This window comes from Cucumis sativus, chromosome 5 (genome assembly GCF_000004075.3).
Source record: "Cucumis sativus cultivar 9930 chromosome 5, Cucumber_9930_V3, whole genome shotgun sequence".
Taxonomy (NCBI): domain Eukaryota; kingdom Viridiplantae; phylum Streptophyta; class Magnoliopsida; order Cucurbitales; family Cucurbitaceae; genus Cucumis; species Cucumis sativus.
Genome location: NC_026659.2, coordinates 29325726 through 29347916, shown reverse-complemented (window position 1 = coordinate 29347916; position 22191 = coordinate 29325726). Strand labels below are relative to the sequence as shown.

General features: G+C 34.3%; 1 protein-coding gene across 7 annotated transcripts; it reads left to right on the top strand.

The window, feature by feature from the left end:
* Positions 1-2213: 2213 nt before the first annotated feature.
* Positions 2214-16908, top strand: LOC101212637 (AP-3 complex subunit sigma). 7 transcript variants are annotated; one of them, XM_031885676.1, is made up of 12 exons: positions 2500-2810; positions 2906-3011; positions 3512-3601; positions 4910-4949; positions 5803-5894; positions 9140-9251; positions 9342-9384; positions 9510-9571; positions 9859-9955; positions 15887-15957; positions 16193-16284; positions 16383-16908. In XM_031885676.1, the coding sequence occupies exons 6-12, from the start codon at positions 9183-9185 to the stop codon at positions 16444-16446; spliced, it is 498 nt and encodes a 165-aa protein (XP_031741536.1). In that variant the 5' UTR covers positions 2500-2810; positions 2906-3011; positions 3512-3601; positions 4910-4949; positions 5803-5894; positions 9140-9182; the 3' UTR covers positions 16447-16908. The 7 variants fall into 7 exon arrangements, with proteins under 7 accessions (XP_031741535.1, XP_031741536.1, XP_031741539.1 ...); XM_031885675.1 differs by lacking the exons at positions 3512-3601; positions 4910-4949 and adding an exon at positions 2214-2442 and having other exon boundaries at positions 2653-2810; XM_031885679.1 differs by lacking the exon at positions 3512-3601.
* The last annotated feature ends 5283 nt before the right edge of the window (positions 16909-22191 follow it).

Here is a 22191-nt window from a genome sequence, read left to right as displayed (position 1 = left end):
TCTTGGATTGTTCAACTCCTTAAAGACATACAAGTTACTATTCCAGCTCCTCCCTTACTATTCTATGATAGCTCGGTCACAATACATATAGCATCATACCCGGCATTCCATGAAAGATCGAAAAATATGGAGCTTGATTATCACTTAACCCGAGACCATGTAACAAAAGGTGGCATAAAAGCTGATGCCCATTCGAAGTAATTATTTCTGAGTTGGCTGATATTTTTACAAAGGCATTACCTTCATCTTCTTTGAACCTTCTATTATCCAAGATGAAAGTCTTAAACATATTCTTAAGCCCATCCCGATGGGAAGTTCTAGGATATTGTTGTAATTAGTTTCAATTGATTATTCTGTTATTAGTGTGATTAACTCCGTTGGGTATTTAATTATATTGCCCTCTCCCATTTAATAAAAGGTTAAGCAAGTTTTATTTACTCTCAAAAGGTTTTAATAATAACTAAATTTGATTAATTTAAATCTGGACTTGGGTTATGAACTGGAAGTGTATTCTCATCTTCAAAAACAAAGTATAGGATATGACATATGTTCAAAGCTTTTTATGTTGTCACAAACGGTCAATTTGTAACTCTGTCTATTCTTTCCAACTATAATCTTATCTTACTAAAATTTATTTGAATCCACGATAGCACGAGATGTTTAACAAAATATATATATATATATATATATATATATATATTATATTCATTACTCATTAAATTTGCAAATTAATTTTTTGAAAAAAATGTGTGTATTAGGAGAGTGGTTATAATTCACTAATATTGTAAAAGAGATCTTTAAGTCAAAATGAGAGAGAAATAGTTTATAAAGTGAAAGATAATTGTTTTTACTAGTGGTATGAAACATTTTGATCATGTGAAATAATCGTATAAATTGTGATAATAGAATTTCAGTTTTGGTTTTATTATCAAAAGTATGTTTAAATATTTCTTTCTCAGGTAGTGGTGAAGTTTTAGGTGCCCATTGAGTGCCTCACCCCTTGTCGTGAACATCATATGTTTGTATGTATATTTTCGTTTTGAGTGCATCACAAGGATGGTTAAAAGTAGTAAGGGTCACACTAGGGACTTGGTTTTTTTATATAACTGTTGTTGGATTGTAATTTCTTTTGTAACTATTCTCTAAATTGTACTTAAACTCTGATTTGGGACTATAAAATGATGAGTGTAGGGTGAGACACACTCAATGTCTATTTTGAGATTTCAAATTTAGAAGTGTGAATGTTCTTCTTTTCTACGTGTGGTTAGTCTACTTTTCAGGGGAGACACTACAAAATTTCTACATAATTTTAGCAAAGTGTATTTTAATAGTCTTTTATATTTTGGAGAAATGTTTCAAAGAGTAGACTCACACTTTCATCTAGGTTAAAAGGGTAATTTGGAATGGGGTGAGACAAACAACCTAAGGAAATGAATTATATTTTGATTATCGTTTGATCAAATACCTTAAATATGTAGAACTAGTTTCTCACTCCAAGTTCGAATACTCCACAAGCAAGATGATCAAATTTATCTGAATGTTCTTGGGATGCAACCTTAAATCAAGAATTGCAAAAAACTGACGATGAGGCTCTGTCATCTACCAAATAATTTATATTGATAGAAAAAAAACCCTAAAATATCAATTATAAAAAACTAATGTGTTGTATTTTGTTTCCCTATTTTAAACTCAAAGGAACTAAAAAGGTCATAAAAAGTACATTCTACCCCTAATTCAAAGGAACTAAACCCCAACCTATATATAAGTTTTTTGAAAAATAAAATAAATTACAAAACTCAATTGGTTCCATCTTGTAGCGTCAACTTAATTCAATTATAGATACTCTGATCAATTGTTGTTGCTCGAATACCCTCAATTGAGTTCACTTCCTTTTGAATGTGAGAATTCAATGGTAACTCTAGTTTCTTGGCGGTGAAATGTGTGAGTGGTCTTGGAGGAGCATTTTGGTTCGTATACCAGTATGTCTAAGTTCTTATTTCCATTTTCCTTTGTGAACTTGGTTGTTATCTTGACCTTCTCACTTCTCAACATTAAGACTTAACTAGTAAGCTAAATTAAATGATTGATTTAACTTAACAAAATAACATTTTAATCAACAAAAGAAATAGAAAGGGCAAAATAGAAAATACTATTTTGGTTAGATTCAATCCATTTTCAAGATGAATCCGGAGTCCACACACGTTCTAACAAGTAAGGGTGTCATTTTTGAAGAGGTTTTTTGATGTAATTTGTTGGGTTTTCTTCAGAGAATTGGAGATTAATTTAACGAGTCTTGAGGCTTCCTTCCCTCTAGATAGGCCAAAAAGGTCGAATAAGAATTAAATTCCATGTCTTGAATGTCCCTAGAAGATTTCGGCATCAAAGAACGAGTGAAGGTCGAAAAAGCAGCAAATTTGAGAGACTTGATGCTATTTGACTCTGGTTAGGACATGATGCGTGCATCATTGTGTTTTCTTGCAAAACAGTGATCAAACTTTTGTAAAAGCTCATGAAATTGGTTTAAAATAGCAAAAACTAACTTAAAACAATTAAAATGGCATGTGTTTACACATTTTTTTTCTTCCCAAATTTCCTCTCCTCGCTCTCCATACCCACCATACCTTCTTCTTCTCCTTCCCCAATCTTTTTCAGATCATCGTTCGGCCGCCCCAAGCTCCACGTCTTCTGCCGCGCACCAGTGGACTTCAGACCATCTCCTAGTTCCAATCTCTTCGGTTAACTCCCCATTCAAGCTCGTGTTGTTCACACCAAACCTTTTGCTTCCTCCGCCGTCAGTCTCGCCGGACCTGGTAATTGATTTCATTTTCTACTTGATTTCTTGTTTGATTGATCATAATCTTCTAATGGTTGGTAATAGACCGGTGGTAACGACTGTCGATTGCAGGAGCGGCTGAGGTTTTGCCCTATGTGGATTCGAATTTGAAGAAGATTGATGTGGAAGTTGAACTCTAAAATTTAAACCAATTTTTGTGAATAATCTCGTTAGATTGGTAATTCTCTTAGATTCTTTCAGATTAATAAGCTGATTTACGTGTTGAGCAATTTTTTGTTTTACGTGTTGAGCAATTTTTGTTTCTTATTGCGCTGTTGTTGGTAAGATTTGTGGATTTTGGATCAGATTCTTTTCTAGAAATAATGTGAATGGATTGAAATGAAAATTATTTCGGAAAGAAAGTTTGAATGGAGAGTTAACCGGAGAGATTGGTGTTTATTGTTTTAAAAACCTTTTTAGCTGTAATGGGGCAACGAGGTTATGTGAAATAACTCACTACTACTTATTTGGTTTGTTGTTGATAGTAGCTAAGCAAACAGGGAACTTGTGTTATATTTACATGTTAAGTCTTAATCAAATTATTCATACTGTACTGAACTGTGATTGTAATTGTAAATGCTGTAGGGTATTTGCTAGAATTGTAATTTGGTTTATTTGTAACTATTAACTCAATTTATTTCCAGTAATTCCTTTGAATTAATTACCTGCATTTTTTAGGTAATATTGCTAAGAATCCTTTGGATCTACCAGATTCTTCAGGAACACATCAAACAACTCTTGTGAAAACAAAGAAACTATTTTTAACTGGTATTGGCAATTCAAAACATGTTAGACTTTAAGATTCTTACATTCACCTGTATGATCACTGTCACTGATATTATTCCACAATAGTTTTTGAATATGAACATCTTAAAACAAAAGGACGTGTTTTATTTCGGGTGTACTATTTTATTTCAAATCAATGTTAGAGATTGTTTGGAGTGCCTTTTTGTAGGTTGGTTTTTGCTTGGCTCGTTGTCTTTGAATTTGCTATGGGCTGAGTAGCAGGAGCACAATTTAATTTATTATGATCCAAAATGGTGGATTCAATAAGTACTTGCGAATAATTACACCCACTGAATATGTTAGCCTAGATACAATGAGCACCTAAAAAAACAGGCCAGATGTTGATAATGAAGAAGCATAACCACGAGACAAAATTATCTGGATGCATGCTCATTAGTAATCGATTGTCAATTGTGCAAATAAAATCTTATGGAGCAGCTCTCTATGGTAGAAGAAACTCTTATGGCTTGCTCTCAATTGAGTCTTTCTCTGGTTTCTTTGGGGAGAATGGAGTGGACGCATTTTTGGGGACACTTCCTATATCTTTGATCATTATATGGATGTACTCTTTTTTCATGCTTTGCATTGGTGTAAATGTAAACAGCCCTTCACTGATAATAGCTGTTCTTCTCTAGTTCCTAATCTGTGAAATTTCGTGTAATCCACCATTAGGTGTTTAGAGTTATTACCCCTTTATTTCACTCATCAATGAAATTTATTTCTCTTTAAGGGGTTCAGCAGGTTTTGCATTTTTATTCTTCTTGGTGCAGTGAATTAGGGGAATCCAAGACTGCGTTTATTACATTTATAGATCCTAAAGCTCTTGAAATTGTCTTTTTGTTATTGGTATTTCCTTATCTATCTCGATTCTCTTTCATATCCATGAAGTCAATAATATCCTGATGTGTTTGTTGAATGTGTGGTTTTTACAATGAATGTCAAAGAGCGTTATTTTGAAGTTTGGTTATTTTCTGTGATAATCTCATCTACTTAAGCAAGTTTTTTTCAAGTTTATATCATGTTTGTAGCTATAGTAATTCTTTGTTGTTTGATGAACTCATGATATTTAAATATAGCAGAAAATTTGAAACTATTGAAAAGAATATATAGCAAATTCTGTTCTCTATAGCCCATGGTGGGAGGAATTTAACACCTGAGAAAGATCTTTGGTGTTTGTAATCTATTGAGAATTTAACACCTGCTCTTGCATTTGTAATCTATTGCATCACATGTTTTCAAGTGGCTTTCTTCGTTCATCTAATATATTCTGTGAAAATAATTGTTGCCAAGAAAATGTTGAACGAACAAGGCGGGGGGAGTGTACCTAAAGGTATTTCCTTTTTGCTTTTCTCCACTGTACTGTATGTACCTTGAGAGCGTTGGGATGAAACAGTACATAAAAATTGAACCTGACATTGCATAAATTTGTTTATTCTCTTGTTTTCTTGATGTGAATCGTGGAGATAATGAGTGTTTCTTGTTCCAATTGGGATCGATTTGTTGGAAATTGGAACAAGAAGTTTGTGCATAGACAAATTTTTGGGTTACCAAATTTTTACAAGTTTTGTTATGGATGTTTTCCTTTCATGTCATTTCTTTAAAGGTTCGTGCATAGAAACATTTGTTTCTAGGTTCTGCAATTTTGAGCATTCTTTTTCTCTTCTCCTTGTAAATATTGTCTCACCTTATCCATGGTCATGCAGTTAGGAATGGTGGTGTTATTCTTCAATGTCATTGAAAGTTCCTTCTCTTCCCAATTTATATATTATCAGCAACCACAATCTATTTGAAGAAGCAATACTCTGTTCCTATATGTATGCACATCATTATCTCATTGTTTTCTATTGCATCCACTCCCACCTTATTCCTCTGCTAAAAAACTCCTTCTCACAACTTTTGATTTCATGGTGCCAAGGCTTTCACTCACAATAATGTTTGAGAAAGATCTATGGTCGTGATGCGCTATGTGAGATTAATTCCTTCAGTACTCCTTTGGCTTATAAAGCTTGCATTCTATCCCAAAAACTTCTACATCAATTCATATGCCTCTGTATAATGTTATTATAGTTCTCCATTTGTAAGACATTAGAGACTTCTCGAGAGGACCTAAGGAACTTGTTTTAATTTCCTTACTAACTTATATTATTATAATTCATATGAAAATTTTCTTCTTGTTATGGCAGTTGGTTGCAGAAGGTGAAATCTTGGAGTTGAAGAGTCTTTTGGCGTTGCCAAACTCAAATGCACTAGACACTTTGGTTCTAACATAGATTCTGTAAGTTTTTTTTCCTGCCATCTCTAGTTGATCATGTGTCGTAGTTTGATGTTATAGAACATTTTGAGATTGTAATTTTGATGTCGTAGATTGTCATTCTTATACATTGTAATTCAATATGATGTTATAGAACATTTTGAGATTGTAACTTTGATGTCGTAGATTGTTATTCTTATACATTGTAATTCAATATGATGTTATAGAACATTTTGAGATTTGCCCATAAATGTGGTAAAATGTTTTGTGGGAGAATTTTCGAAGGTTTTATACATTTGTTGGAAAAGTTCTTTTTTATCAAAACCTTCGGAAAAAAAGGTTAGTAAAACCTTCGAGAATTACTAATTTTCAAAGGTTAGTAAACCTTCGAAAAAGTTTAGGTTTTTTCGACAGGATCTATTTTGACACATTTCAAAGGTTGAAATAACCTTTGAAAAAAGATATATCAAAGGACTATTAAATGTTTTTTTTTCTTGTTGTGATTCTACCTTGCAGACGAAGTTAGATCTCTAGATAACACTTTATTTTCCTTTGTTGTCTTCAATTTTTTCTCGGTAACTATTTTTTTTAATTTCAAATATGGTTTTGTCTTTGGAAGCCATGTTTGGCTGATTTGCATAGTTCTAGGGTTTAGTTGTAATCATCGATTATTTATGAATTTTGTTGTGGAACTTGAATTTTAATTATCATCAAATACCTTTTAGCATGATTGTTTGTAGTGCTTTTAATTGTTTGATCATCAATTAGTTATTTTCATAGTTTATTATCTTTATTCAGCGAGATGATTTTTGACTAGAACATGCATATCAGATTATCGGTTAAATATACTTGCATAATAGGAAAACAATAAATATTTAGGACAAAGAGTCCTATTGCATTGCTTAGTTGACTAACTTTAAAGAAGTTTAGTAATTAAGTGAAAGAAGAGGCTGATCTAAATAAGCGCAACCTAGATAAAAGACGATCTTGCCATTCTTTTAATTAGTTTGTTGGTGCTTTGAATCTTGTATGTGTTGGACTTTATTGCAGGCCTCTCGTGGGTTTGACCTCCTATATTCTTCTCCTTAGTATAGTCACAATATAGGGTAAACTAACTAGCATAATTCTAATGCTTAATTTTTATTCAACTAAGTGTCTGGTTAAACATTATGCATAAGATTGGCTCAACTGAGCGCAAAAAAGTATGGTTTGAACTTTCTTTTGGAAATTACTTAGGACGTTATCCAATAAAGCTTTTTATAGGTCATTTATCTAACGGCGCCAAGCCTAGGTTATGTATAATGTTAATGATGTCTGGCACTCGTGATAATAAATCTTATTTTCAAAAAGCAATTAAATAGTTATTGTGAAAATGTTAATAATTTTTTAAAAAATGAAACGGTAATCAGTTTCTTAAAAAAAACAGAAAGAAGAAACAGTTTTAATCTATCAATTAAATAATCCCAAACTCCCTCACCTCACGTCCCCTCTCTCCTTGGGTTTTTCTCCGGCCGTGACCATCACAAAGACCCGCGAACCAGCGGTACTCAGACGTTTCTGGCGTTACCCACGAAACCCAATCCACGTGGTCACTGTGTTCTCTTCGTTGGTGAACTCATCGACAGTTGTCTACTTTGGCAACGATGTCAGGCAGCACGTGGGAATGCTACACTTGCAGCCGTTACCTGCAATTGGTGGATTACACCAGCTAGAGGTTTAGAGTTCTAGTTCTGGATTGAACCAACTAGAAATTTTGGTGGTTATACTCACTCCGATTTGCCTCTAATTAGATTATCCATTACGTTGATACTTCAGATCTAGAAGTTTAGACTCTTTCGAACAGCAACCAAAGAAGATCAAGCCTTTTTGGTTAGTTTCAGGTGGTATTGACGTGAATCCTTTCGGACTCGATTAAAGTGTCTCATAGTTTTGGACTAATTTGGAATGGCCGATTGAGGTCTATGTTGATTTTTGGTAGAAATATCTCTCATGAACAGTCAGTTTCTATTAAGGTTGCAGACTTGATTATAACCACTAAACAATCTCTTTATTGTTTAGGCTTCGAATAGGAAATGCCGCTTTTCAAGAAATTAAAATTTGGATAAAATTTTGTAGGTTTTTGATTGAGTTAAGTAGTTTTCACATCCTTTCGAAATTTAAATGATAAAGTTATGATTTGACTAATGTGATTAGATAAATGTTTGAAAGGATGCTTTGTATTGTTTGAAATTGAATGAAATTGTTTCATGTGTTGTAATGCGTTTTGGATAATTTGAAATAAAGTTTTCTGATTGATTTTGAATTGAAAATAAGTCTGTTTTGGTTTTGTTACTTATAAAAATTTTAGCTTTGTTTTGAACATCTATGAAAGAATTTTGATTGATTGGAATTGCTATCTTTTTATGCGACTTTTTGTTGTTGGGATTGCTTGCTTATTATGTGTAAGCCAAATTTATTGACGGTTAATTGCTTGAAACTAGTTGTGGGAAGATGCCTTGTAGTAGTTTGACATTACTTTGAAATGAAGGTTCATGTATGTTCCACTCGTATGGTCTAACTCTTAAAATAATTGCATGGAATGTTTTGTTAGAGTCATATTAGATTGATCAGTTAGAGTCATATTAGATTGATCAGTGTTACCGACGGGTTGCCACGTATGTCTTGACTACTCTAATGAAAGTATTGATTGATTGAAAGTTCTGTTTGATTGATAATTTTGTTCAATAGAAAGTCCTAACCAATTGATATTGAAAATCCATTCCAAAGCTTTGTTTTATTGAACGTATTAAAGTTTTGTATTATTGAAAGTTTTTTCAGATGTTGTGAAAGCCAATATGGAAGTTGTAGTTTGAAACTTTTGGTTTTCAAAGCTTAATTGATTAAAAGATTTTGGATTTGAAAGCGATTGTAACAAAGCTATAACTGAAAATTGTGCAAGAGTTTGTATGTTTAATTGTTTTGAAAGAAGAATGGATTTCAAAATTTGATATGATAATTGATTATTGAATATTTTTTTACTCATTATTTTTTCTAAAACATTTTCAAATGAAGGATCAAATGATAGTTTTGAAAGAAGTGAAATTTGAAGTCTCGCACAAGACATTAAAAGATCTTTGTAGGACTTGATAGTTTACCTTAAAAATCATTTGTAAGAATTTTTTTCCACTGAACCGTGCAGTTGTTATAGTTTGTATTTGGTATGTTTTATGCATCATTGTGTGATAATAGTTGTATTAGAGAATGCGGGCATCTGAACGAGAATTTCTTAGGTCCTGACGGCAAACATAGTTTGATTGAGCACGGTTTGCTACCATGATACGGTCGGTGATAGTGATGAATACTGAGGGCAAGCCTCGGTTTGCTAAGTTCTACGATTTTCAGGTTCCTTTCTGGGATTTTGTGTTCATTTCTTTGTACTGTCTGGGGCATTTCTAACGAATAATCTGTCTGATGATGAATTCATAAATTCAGCCCATAGAAAAGCAGCAGGAGCTCATTCGCAGCGTCTATGGAGGTTGGCAATTCTATATTTAATATTTCTAATTAGAATTTTGTAAATTACTAAAAGTGTCAGTGGTATTTTCACTATTGTAACTATGGTTTCTATTCTGATTTGTTTTGTTTCCTGCCTTGGTACAGTACTCTGTAGTCGAGCTGAGAACGTCAGCAATTTCGTGGAGACTGAGTCCATCTTTGGTTTGGTAAAATTTCTTTGTCCAATAATTTCTTTATAGTACCGTCTTTAGAATGTACTTGAATTGATGATTCTTTGAGAAGCTAGAAAATTGTCAAAAATGAATGTTGGTTGGCATTGTTAAACAAGTTGTGGTGCAATTATAGAGTGGCCTAGGCTAGTTGATTTGTAGGACTGGCTGATGCTAATGAGTTATAACAGATAAATTTAGTTTTATGTGGTTTCTTGTTTCGGAATTGCTTTAACTTCTCCTTCAAATGAACTGTGGGGATTGGTCTTTTCTTTCTGCTGCAGGACTCGCATCTTGTTTACAAACACTTTGCAACCCTTTATTTTGTGCTTGTCTTTAACAGTTCTGAGAATGAACTTGCCATGCTTGACCTGATACAAGGTACTTCCAATATTTTATGTGATGGATTTGTGACCTCTGGATTACTTATTATGGAAATATTACAAGGCATCTAAGAGGACTTCAGTACTCCTTGGTACCTCAAGTCTTGTATTTGTTAAGTTTAGGCATTCTTTAGTACATAATTACGATTACCAGAGGTCCAAGGAAAGAAATGATGAAACATTTGGGATTCTCCAACTAAATAGACCTGAATAATTGCATAATTTGAACTCCGAAGAGGATTGAACCAATTTGAAGTTGAATCATCAAGATTTTTTATTTCATAATCTACGCCTTTAAAGTGGAATCGACTTGTAGTTTGTCGTATATTTATATGTGTTAGAATTACTGGGCTTGACCTTAGAGTAACTTTGGAAAGTATATGGAAGATTTTTCCTATTTCCTAAATCTTTTTCTTTTTGTACTCCTTATTGTATTCTATTTATTTTCCCTCTTTGTACCTATTATATTCATTCATTAGAAAACTAATAAAACTAAAATTATCGTGGTTTTTTTTCTTGATACTCGGGTTTTTACGTAAATCAGTGTGTGCTCTTTGTCTCTACTTTCAATATGGTATCAAAGAGGGACATTGAACACACCTTAGAAACCCTAGAAGACAACCAATAATGGAAATCAAACAAAGGAGTAGCCACCAGTTTTAGTGCCGATGTCGCTGCCGCCGTTGATACTCAAATCAGTGCTGCCAAGACGAATGTGTTAAGGCCTTAGCCACAATTTTATTTATCAACTGTGGGGAAGGATTTGAGAGCTCCCCAATTTCTCCACACTTCTCTAATGAGAGTTCTAAACCAAAATTATTCAGCAAAAAGATACCCACCCCCATCATTCTAGATACCTAAATAGGCAAATACTAAGGAAATTAACAGAATACTTGGCCCCACACTAACAATCATACTCCTAAGGGCCCACACAAAGAAAATTACTAACACTCAATCATTCTTTCTTCTTCCCACTTTTATCCTTACGTAAATACACTTTTACTATGGGGGTCTATCATTACCCGCCCCTAAAGAGCCACCTTGTCCTCAAGGTGGAATTCAGGAAACTGTTCTTGAATAAGAGTGGCTTGTTCCCATGTTGCACTTTCAGGTGTACCCTCGCTCCAACGAATGAGACTTCTAAGTTGTCCTCCTTTTCTCTTGTTTTGTGAACTCCCAACACTTCTACCGGAGACAAATCAACAGCCAAATCTTTTGGAATTGGGAATAGTGGCCTGTTTGAACCCACTGCCTTACGAAGAACAAAAACTTGGAAGACCAGGTGATTAAGCGATTCCTTGGGAAAGGCCAAACGGTATGCAACCTGACCAATTCATGCCACAATCATAAATAGACCAATGAATCTTGGGACCAATTTGGGGTGCTTAAAACGATTGAGAGAGGACTGTCGGTAAGGACGTAACTTCATATAAACCCAATCACGTACCTCAAACTACACCTCCCTTCGTTTAGCTTTGGCATATTTGACCATTCGGTGTAGTGCCTTCAGTAAATTGGCCTTCAAAACGCCCATAATTTCATCTCTTTCTTTCACCAAATGGCCTAATTCATTCACCAGACTCGAGCCCTTCACATATTGTAATATAGAGGAGGGGGGAGGGGTGGCCAACCATAGAGATCCTCGAAAGGGGTCATCAATGTGGCTGTATGGACAATTGTATTATAGCTCAATTCAGCCCAAGTTAGTCATTTAGCCCACTATTTAGGTGTGTTCATAGCAAAACATCGCAGATACGTCTCCACCCCTTGATTGACAACTTCAGTTTGATTGTTTGGGGATGGGAATTGTAATGGACGGAAAGTTAGTTAAGCTTTTCATTAGTTTGAGTATCTCACTATTCTTCCTTGAAAGAGAGGATAACAAAGGGTGTAGTTCTATTCTATTCCTATCAGTAATACTAAATACATATTACTTCCTACGGTTTCCATCAAAACATCAGCAACCTGTTGACTCGAAGAGATGTATGGAATGCATATGCTCCCACTGTCAAGTCTTTCTTTGATGAATTGCCGATTAATCTCAACATGTTTAGTTCTATCATGTTGAAGAGGGTTGTTAGCAATACTAATACCAGTTTTATTATCACAAAAAAGCTTCAATGATATCTCACATTCCTGATAAAAATCCGATAGGACTTTCTGGATCCATATTTCTTCACATATTCTCAAACTCATAGCTCTATATTCGGCCTCATCGTTGCTCTTGGCCACAACACTTTGCTTCTTACTCCTCCAAGTTACAAGATTGCTCTAAACATAGGTACAATAATCGGAGGTAGACTTTCTGTCAACAACAGATCCTGTCCAATTCGAGTCAGTATATGCCTCAATGGTCTTTCTGTATGTTTTTCTAAACATCAGTCCCTTATCAGGTGTTATTTTCAAGTATCTCAGAATTCTACTGACAGCTTCCATGTGTTTCTCATAAGGAGTCTACATAAATTGGCTGACAACACTCACAGCAAATGAAATATCAGAACGAATATGGGATAAGTAAATCAATTCACCCACAAGATGGTGATATTGTTCTTTATCAACTGGAATTTGATCATCGGAGTTTTCTAGTTTATAGTTGAATTTAATAGGAGTGTCAGCAGGACGACATCCCAACATATCTGTCTCGATTAGCAAGTCAAGGGTGTATTTTCTTTGAGACACGAAGATGCCTGGTTTAGATCTGGTCACCTCCATTTCAAGGAAATATTTCAGATTTTCCAAATCCTTGATTTCAAATTCATTACCCATTCTCTGCTTTAGTTGATTAGTTTCAGCCTAATCATCTCTAAACAAAACAATATTATCCACATAAATTATTAGAATTGCAATCTTTGCAATCTTCCCTATCTTGGAAACCTTTGTAAGTAAAGAATGATTAAAGTGACCCTGACTGTATCTTTGGGACTTGACAAAGGTAGTGAATATATGAAACCATGCTCTGGGTGACTGTTTTAGACCATATAAGGATTTCTAGAGCTTACAAACCTGCCGACCAAACTGTGCTTCAAAGCCAGGCAGGGGGCTCATGTAGACCTCCTCTACTAAGTCTCTATTCAGAAAAGCATTTTTAACATCTAGCTAATATAGAGGTCAATCTTTGTTTACAGTAACAAATAGAAGGACTCTGACAGTATTCAACTTAGCAACAGGAGAAAAAGTTTATGCATAATCAATACCATAGGTCTAAGTAAACCTTTTTGCAACTAACCTTGCCTTGTGACGTCAAGTGTTTCATCTGCTTTGTATTTGAGAGTGAACGCCCATTTGCATCCCACAGACTTGTGTCTCTTGGGTAGAGGACAAATCTCTCAAATGTTATTCCTTTCAAGAACTTTCATTTCTTCCATGACAACATTCTTCTATTCAGGATAGTCTAAAGAATGAATATTTTTCGGTATTGTGGTAAGTCAAGGATGGCAATAAAGGCTCTGAACTGTGGTGAGAGATTTTCGTGTGACACATAATTACATATGGAGTGCTTTGTGAAGGACCTTGTACCTTTTCTCAGTGCAATAGGAAGATCAAGAGATGGATCATACCTAATACTATATCCAGAATGATTTGACTTAGATTTGTTTTTAGTATGTTCAGCAACAACCATATTCTTAATAATCCTGTTGTCTCTGTGTACCATGGCCTCATCAATACTGATATTACTAGGTGAATTAATTGAATCAGTCATGCCTTGATCTCTTATTGGTTTAGGATCCTGGATTGGAGCCGTATGAACAATAGGAGACTCAACTTCCTTTCTGAGATTCCTCTTATAGTAGATTTATCAAGGAACTTGATTTGTTGGTATGATTGTACTGTGAGGGCTAGGGTCAGGTAAGGTAACCACAGTAGGATAAGAAGACTCTAAAGGAAGCATATAGTTAGATTCTTCACTCACATTCTCTCCCTGAAGTAGGCTAACGAGAAAAAAAGGACCATCTTCAATAAAGTTGACATTCATGGTAACAAAGTACTTACGTGAAGATGGATGAAAGCATTTATAGCCTCTTTGGTGTAGAAGATATCTAACAAACACGCAAGCCTGAGTCGTAGGGGTAAATTTAGTTTGGTTAGGACCATGGCTATGGACATAGGTAGTGCAGTCGAAGACCCAAAGGGGAACATCAGGGATGAGATAAGTGGAGAGATAAGATTCTTTAAGGCAATCTAACGGTGTCTGGAAGTGAAGGACACGGGAAGGCATGTGGTTGATGAGATGAGCGGCAGTGAGAATGACATCACCCCAAGGATATGAAGGAAGAGACGTGGACAGCATAAGGGAACGAGCAACTTTCAAAAGATGACGATTTTTTCGTTCAACGACCTCATTTTGTTAGGGGTGTAAGCACAGGAAATTTGGTGAACAATTCCTTTAGAGGATAAGAACTCGTGGAGCTCCGCAAGATTGCAATCTTTGTATTGAATCGCGTTTCTACGGTGTGATAGAAATCTCAAAACGTGGAGGTAACTTCGGATTTGTTGGAGATCAGGAAAACCCAAGTAAGACAAGTAGGGTCATCAATAAAGGTCACACACCATCGTTTTCCAGAGGAGGTAGTGACCTTGGACGATCCCCAAACATCACTATGGACAAGAGTAAAAGGTTGGGTTGGCTTATAGGGTTGCGAAGGAAACGAAACTCGGTGTTGTTTAGCTTGCATGCATACATCACAAGATAAGCATGAAACATCAACTTTGAAAAAAAGATGAGGAAATAAGTATTTCATATATTTAAAGTTGGGATGGCCTAAATGGAAATGCCACAACATAAGGTCTTTTTCAGAAGTTGTATAGTAGGTAGTTTCAGAAGTGGTATTGTGGGAAGATAAAAGACTGGTCTTAGAAATACTACTAGAGGGGGCATATCATCAAGCAAGTAAAGACCCCTATTGTGTGGGGTAGTGCCAATCATCCTCCTCGAGCTCGAGTCCTGAAAAGAAACAGAAACAGGTAAGAATGTTGCTTGGTTGGACGAGCATTCTCACTCACATAGGAAGAAGATAAAGTAGGGAACGGATTCACATAATACATCGGTACAAAAGTGTTGGATGTTGTCCCTAGGATAGCCTCAATTGCTGCAATCTGTTGTTGAAGCCCTTCCAATTGTTGCTGAGTTATTCCCGATAAAGAAGCTTGCACGATATAGGGGTGGAATGTGTTAAAAATTCACCAACCTCGAATGTTGAGTGAATTTGAGGATTCTTATCAAGTTAATAACTAAGGTCATTGGGTGGCAGGGCATACAAATTTGACTGCAGAAGTGGTGATTGCCGGCCAGAATTAGGTGGCAAAACACGAATCGGAACGTGAGGAACACTACAGGCAGTGGATGAAGATGAGTGTGGCACGGTTAGGTTGGCCGGCAGTGTCTGAACAGGATGGGTCGACGCGTGCGCAAGGAGGTGCGTGGGCGGTTTTTGGTGGCGCGGACGACAATTAGATCTTCTGAGTTATGTTTTCTGGCATTTTCTTAAGGCGGTGGAGTTCATTTGTCCATGGCAGCATGATTCGAGATCGATAGTGGTGGCGGCACTAAAACTGGCGGTTGTCTCTTCTGTGTGATTTCTATCACTGGTTGTGTTGTTTAGGGTTCAATGTCCCGCTATGATACAATATTGTAAGGGAGACAGACAAACACACAACTTTACGTGGAAACCCAAGTATTGAGAGAAAAACCACGATATTTTTTTTATTATTTTCTGAGAAATGATACAATAAGTACAAGGGATAATAAATAAAATATACAAGAGAATAAAAAATGAAAAAATTTAGGAATTTAGGAAAATATTTCCATAAGCTTTCCATTCTAAACGGATGTGGTTACGATACTAAGAACTTTTAGTAATGCAGTGCAATGATATAATTAGTTTTGTTGTCTCGTATTATTCCATTGCATGATTAGGCCCTACTTTGTCAGTTTTTGTAGAAACATTGGACAAGTGCTTCAAAAATGTATGTGAGCTTGACTTAGTGTTCAACTACAGCAAGGTCAGCTCTCTCTCTCTCTCTCTCTCTCTCTCATGACACATAAATGTACACCCCACATACACAACACCATAATTTCGAAACAAGTGATATCTTTTGTTTATAACTCATGTTTGTTTTTGAAATGGCCAAGTGAACTCTGTTGATGACATTATTTGGTTGGAAGTAATATATGATTCTCAATTCATTCTTCAAAACATTAAACTAGAATTCAATAAGAACAGAAAATTTCATGCAGATGCATACGATTTTGGATGAAATCATTTCTGGTGGCCAAGTGCTAGAGACTAGTTCTTCTGAAGTGATGAAGGCTGTTGAAGAAATATCCAAGTGATCTCTCTCTCCCTCTATCTCTAATCCAAAAACTGTTGATTACTCTGTGCTTTAAGGATTTAATGCACGTTTATGTTATTGTGTACGCATTGTAGGTTAGAAACAGCCTCAAATTCTATCAACTTTGTCTCGAAAACGGTTTCTGGCTGGCGGGGTTGAGTTCGTTGTTTTAATCAAGTTGGCTACACGATTCAGTAAGCATTCTTTTGATGCCTTACCTTGAAATTTTTGCTAGACCTGTTGTTGGTTTTGACCGATTTGTTGGATAGGCAAATCTCCAATCTATCCGATTCGAAGACCACATATTTGCATCATTAATTGACAGATTTCAGATGCCTGCTGAGTAGAGCCACTTATCTCAACTAGTTGGTTCTTAATGGCCATGCTCACAAGCATCTACTTGATATATTATTTTGAAGACTACTTTGCCTCACCTAGATTTTGATTCTATTACAATTTGATGAAAATCAGTTTCTCAAAATATATATTGAATGAATTAATTTGTTGAGTAGAAGGTTAAGGACTTTTCATCCTTCTAATGTGAGATGTTCGAGATGTCTCTTTAATCGAAATACTATTTATTTATTTAACATCGAATGCTTACGGAAATAGTTTTTTTTAGTTAAGTACAAAGTGGTCTCTATAGCTTGAAAAAAAGTTAGGATTTATGCAGGAAAAACTCATGACTTTTAACTAATTATACATAAATAATCATACTCTATACTTTTTCTAAATGATAGGAACTAAATTGGGAGACTGATCTAGATTTTTCATCAATATAGAATTAAAAGAAAGAAAAGTGAATGGATCTAGATTGTGTATTACAATCCTTTTACAGGTAGCATCAATTCATGTTCAATTATTGTTCAAATGTTCTAAAGAAACATGATAAATTATTGAGAAGTTAAATAACAAAACTACTAAAAAGATTTGTTTTCAAATATAGCATATAGCATGGTTTTTTTCTTTTCCTAATTGAACTATATTTGTACGAGTTGATCAATTTTCTATCTATGAGAAACATCTTAATTTAGAGGATTAAATACTAAAGTTGGAGATTAGAGTTTTTTTTTTTTTTTTTTAATGTTTACGACATATTGCTCCCTTTGACCTCAATTTCCTTGTTGGATTGTATCATTAAAACCCAAAATTGTGGTAGTGAAACTTGAAACCTAGGTTGTGCTAACTATATGCTAAAAGATTGGGACAGCTTGATTACCACAATTCATATGAGGTGCGGGGTCTAAAAACGCACACATGGCATATCAAAAAGACAATTTGTTTCACTCACATTTCGGTTAACAAACAAAACAAATAAATAATATGACGCAGATCTATATAATCTTTCAAAATGGGATAGATTTGAATTGTCGGAGGTTGAGATTCTATTAATTGCATGAAGAAATAAGAATTGCTTCTCCATCAAAAGCATTAGAAACGTCGACTGAAAACAAGAATGAACGAGTTATTACAACAAGATGATGGTATTTCCTTTAAGCAATACCATTATGTTGAGGAGTATCAGTGAGAAATGTTTGACATATAGTTTCATCCAAAGCAAGTAAATGGGAATTTGATGTGTATTCAGTACCCCTCAAATCACTACAAAACATGTTATGATTGTTGAATGTTGAGCTTTGACAAAAGCACTAAAATTGACAAAAACTGAACAATAACCAGATCTACTTTACATAAAATGGGACACTTGAATCCAAGATCTATAAGAAAAAATATACGGTTGAGGTACTGGACGAGTCCCAACCTTTACGAGATGAGACTGATATAGCATGAGGGTGTGAACTGAGGAACTGATGAAAATTCTGAAACATGTAAGGATCCACATATAGAGCAGCCAATCTAAACTAAGATGTTCAGTTTGTAAAATATAAGACTCCATAATCGTTTGCACTCAATTTTGTGCAACCTATTTTCTCAATTGTAGAACAAGTTACATATTATCTACACAATTTTTAAGGCCTTAACCATCATTTCTTATATGGAAAAAATTAGTTGTTTTTCATGTCTTAATCTTAATTTTAGGATATGAATAATATATTAATTGTAATATGAAATATAATGGTTGTTGATTTGAGTAATTTAACTTTCTTTTTTTATTTTTTTCTACTTTCTTCGATGTGTATTTTGAATTGTACTTGATTTTAAATGATTTTGTTTTATTTCTTTTACATTTGTGTTGTTTTGGTTTTACTTTGTATCAGTTTCGTATATCAGTGTTGTGATATACTTATATTATATGTATTAGTTGGTTGATATACTTACTACGTGATTTTTATTTTCTTTGCAATTTTTATGCAGTTCATTATAATATTATTAAGTATATGAAGGATATAACTCAGTGTATCATTATCAAGTATATCAAGAATATATTATTAAAGCATATAAGCATATAAGCAAAAGTGAATCATTATCAAGTATATATGTGTCAAGTTTATAAGTGTATATCAATAGTGTATCAAATGTATAAGTAGGACTTCAATCATATCAAGTGTATTTAATCAATTAAGTGTATAAGTGAAGAATACTAAGTGTATATGCGGTACATTGGGTTTCTCAAATATATCACGTGCATCAAGCGAATCAAATTTGTTGAGTTCACCAATGGAGCATAACAAGTTTATTAACAATGCATCAAGTGTATCAAACTTTTTAGCGAAACCTTTAAGTGTACCAAGGCCTAAAGGGTATCAAGAAGAATCAAGTGTAACAACGAGTATTAAGTGTTTCAAGGTCCAAAGCTTATCAAGAATATTTAATGTATCAATGAGTATAAGGTGTATTGATGGATATTAGGTATATCAGGTGTGTATCAAGTGTATCAGGTGCATCAAATGCACATCAGTAATAAGGACATTTAATTTGTGATATTTTACATCTTGTATATGTGGCATGAACTTTGTTTTTGTCATTTTGCAAACAATAAATTTGTATGCTATGGACTTAATTATTATAACTTGTTTGACCTTTTTTTTGCTAGTGTCACTCAAAGAAACTTGGTTCATATAGTTTATAATTAGAACTTAGTTTCGATGATTTGATAAAAAATTGGTATATAAAGACTAATTATAAGGAGTTTATCAAACCATACAGATTAAATTCTAACTCTAAAATTATAGAGACTAAATTTAAACTTTATCTTCTATCTGTTATTATGTTTTACATGACTTCTGCTAGATGTCCTTTCTTATTTTGTGTTTTGCTTATCCACATGCAGGGGCTATCTCCTCTCGTTTCCTAAAAGAAACGGTTGTTCCTTGGGGTGTTGATCAATGTCTTCAATGCATTGTTTAGCCAATCTATTTCTTCTAGATAAGCCACATTAATAATAAAAGACTTATGGTGGCTAGCTTCAGTGATGAGGAAGCTAAGCGGATGTATCTTGACTTTTTATCCAATGTCAAAGTGAATTATTTTTTCTCAACTTGGCAATAACACGGGAATTTCTTTGAAAACGACATATTGATAGAACAAGACAAGAGAGAAGGAAGGATTAAAGTATAGACGATGAGAAATAGAATGTGGGGATAAGGATATTTGTAGAGGGCGGTAGCTTGAAGGAATTAATAATCGAAATAAAGATTGAGAGATTAAGTAGTAGCTTCTTGATGAGGGTTGGTTAAGAAGGCGGTGTGATAAATATCGGTAGCTAGGTGTGTGATGATGGGTGATGATTGAATCTAGTTTTAGTTGATGATAGGGGCGGTGCTGAAGTATTTAGACGACGATTATGATTTCGTCTTGTCGGGAAGCGTAATGGGCAACTCTCCTTCTCTCTCATCTACTTGAACTTTTTGCAAAATGAGAAGAGTTAAGCATGACTAAGATAGTTTAAGGGCTCTATAAATAGAGAACTTGGTCATTAAGTAAGCATAGAGAGAGAAAAAGGAAAAAGATAAAGCTAAAATGATGCTATTTTGCTTTGGTGAGGAAGAAAAACAAAATATTAAGTACGACGATTTGTTTCGTGAGAAGAGAAGGAAGAGGATAATTTTTGTTAAAATGTGGTGAGTAGTTTTCTTCTTAAAAGTTTTGTGATTCTGCTTTACTATTTTGAAAAATGATTTCAAATGAGAAAGTGTTTCAAAAAGTGATTTCTATGAAAAGTTTATATGTGTTCAAGCATGATTTATAATGTTAAAGCTTGATTTGATAATTACGATTTCCATGCTATGAAATGGTTTTTAAACCATTAGTTGATTCCTTGAGATGATGCTAACTTTTATGTGCGCATAAAGAGTCAAGGTCACCATGGAGTGTACGGAGTACGTGGTGACGGAGAAAAAAATTTCCCTACTCCCTCCCCCATTTCCCATATATTCGGAGATTTTCCGTCTCGCGGGTTAAATGGACATCTCTAAATGCCAAGACCCACGAGATAATCTAGTCACATGAAGAGCTTTCATATTTCAATTGTCTTAGATTAGAGAATACCAATTAGAGAATTCAAAAGTAATCGGCGAATATAAATGTGTGAGAGCACACTTAGGGACTTGCAAAAATGAAGATAGTGGAAGTAAAGGGCCTTTCCTCGCGCTGCTGTTTGGGCGGGCATGGACAGCCATACTCGCTCTAAAGAAAAAATTAACTTTAATTTATCTTTTTGCTTAACAACTCCATTCATCTTCTTGGTCTTCTTCCTCTTTAAAAGACTAGAGAGCTACCAGATGATTTTGAACAAACCTTTTCTTCTGTTTTGATTGTAACCGACATCCATTCCATGAGTGCATATCTAAATGTGGGTATTGTGTAACTTTGAGGACCAACTAGAAATAACGACTCACACCTAAGTAATGTTGAATTTGGTTTCAAGGTAGTGGTTAATTTTCATGGCACAATGAAATAACTTTAGATATGATGACATATTACAAGACTTTCATACAATAATAATAAATATGAGAAACTAAATTAATTAAAAATCGAAAGTAGATGGACTAAATAATTATAGACAAAGTAGATCGAATTTTTACTTCTACAACTTTAGAGATGGAAAAGTGTTTTAAAAAGTTGGGGAAAAAAAGAATAGAAATATGGTCAGAAAATTTTAAAATAAAAGGTCCAAATGAAAAGTTGCCACTTTCTTAAAACCAATAAAAAATGGTCTTTTCCTTTTGTCACGTAAAATTATCACTTTAACATTAAATACTTTCTATTCTCTGTTCGTTTTTTGTTTTCCTCTTCCTTTCTTCTTCATCTTGTATAGAAAAATTTTAGATTATATCACAGATAATTTTCTATCACTGTACCATATCAATGACTATCAGTATAGAATTTGTTATATGTTGTAAGTATTTTGTAAAATCTACTATTTTTAAAAATTCTCTTTTTTCTTTTGTGTTTTTTTTCCTATAAATTTCTTCTTCCATTTTTGTATTGTTTTTATGTCTGTATGCACGTAATAGTAGAGGTTACCATGTGTTGAGTGGTCCACTTGGTAGAAATATTTTTTAATGTATCGTGTGGTCTGTGTTCAAGTCAATAGCCCGAATTGAATGAGGGTTCGTAGGGATATTAATAACGAAGTTGTAATCATCCATTGAGGAAGTTGAATATCTAGACATTAACAATAAATAGAGGCTAATGTAATTATTCTTTTGTTTACGGTGTAATGAGCTATTAATAGGTTGTTTAAAATAAGAAAGTTTTTATTATATGAAATTGTACTCTCCCGGTCTTATTTCTAAATTCTTGTCTTTCAAGTTTCCTCTCTCCAAGTTAAGCAAAGAAGTTTCACCCGGCAAGGTGAGAGGAGGCTGTCGCAGATTGTCCTACTCCATATTAGAAACTTTCACCAATATTGTTAGTAAAAGGTTTTTTCCCATATGCACGTCATTGGTAGAGAAACAAGAATCGAAAATCATTTTTTGGTGAATTTGAAGGGTGGTGGAC

Excerpts from the sequence above, each read along its gene's own strand:
- LOC101212637 (XM_031885675.1), top strand. The coding sequence starts at position 9,183 with ATGATACGGTCGGTGATAGTGATGAATACTGAGGGCAAGCCTCGGTTT. Across the intron at positions 9,572-9,858 it reads CTGAGTCCATCTTTGGTTTG|GACTCGCATCTTGTTTACAA; the intron begins GTAAAATTTCTT and ends TTTCTGCTGCAG. Across the intron at positions 15,958-16,192 it reads TAGTGTTCAACTACAGCAAG|ATGCATACGATTTTGGATGA; the intron begins GTCAGCTCTCTC and ends AATTTCATGCAG.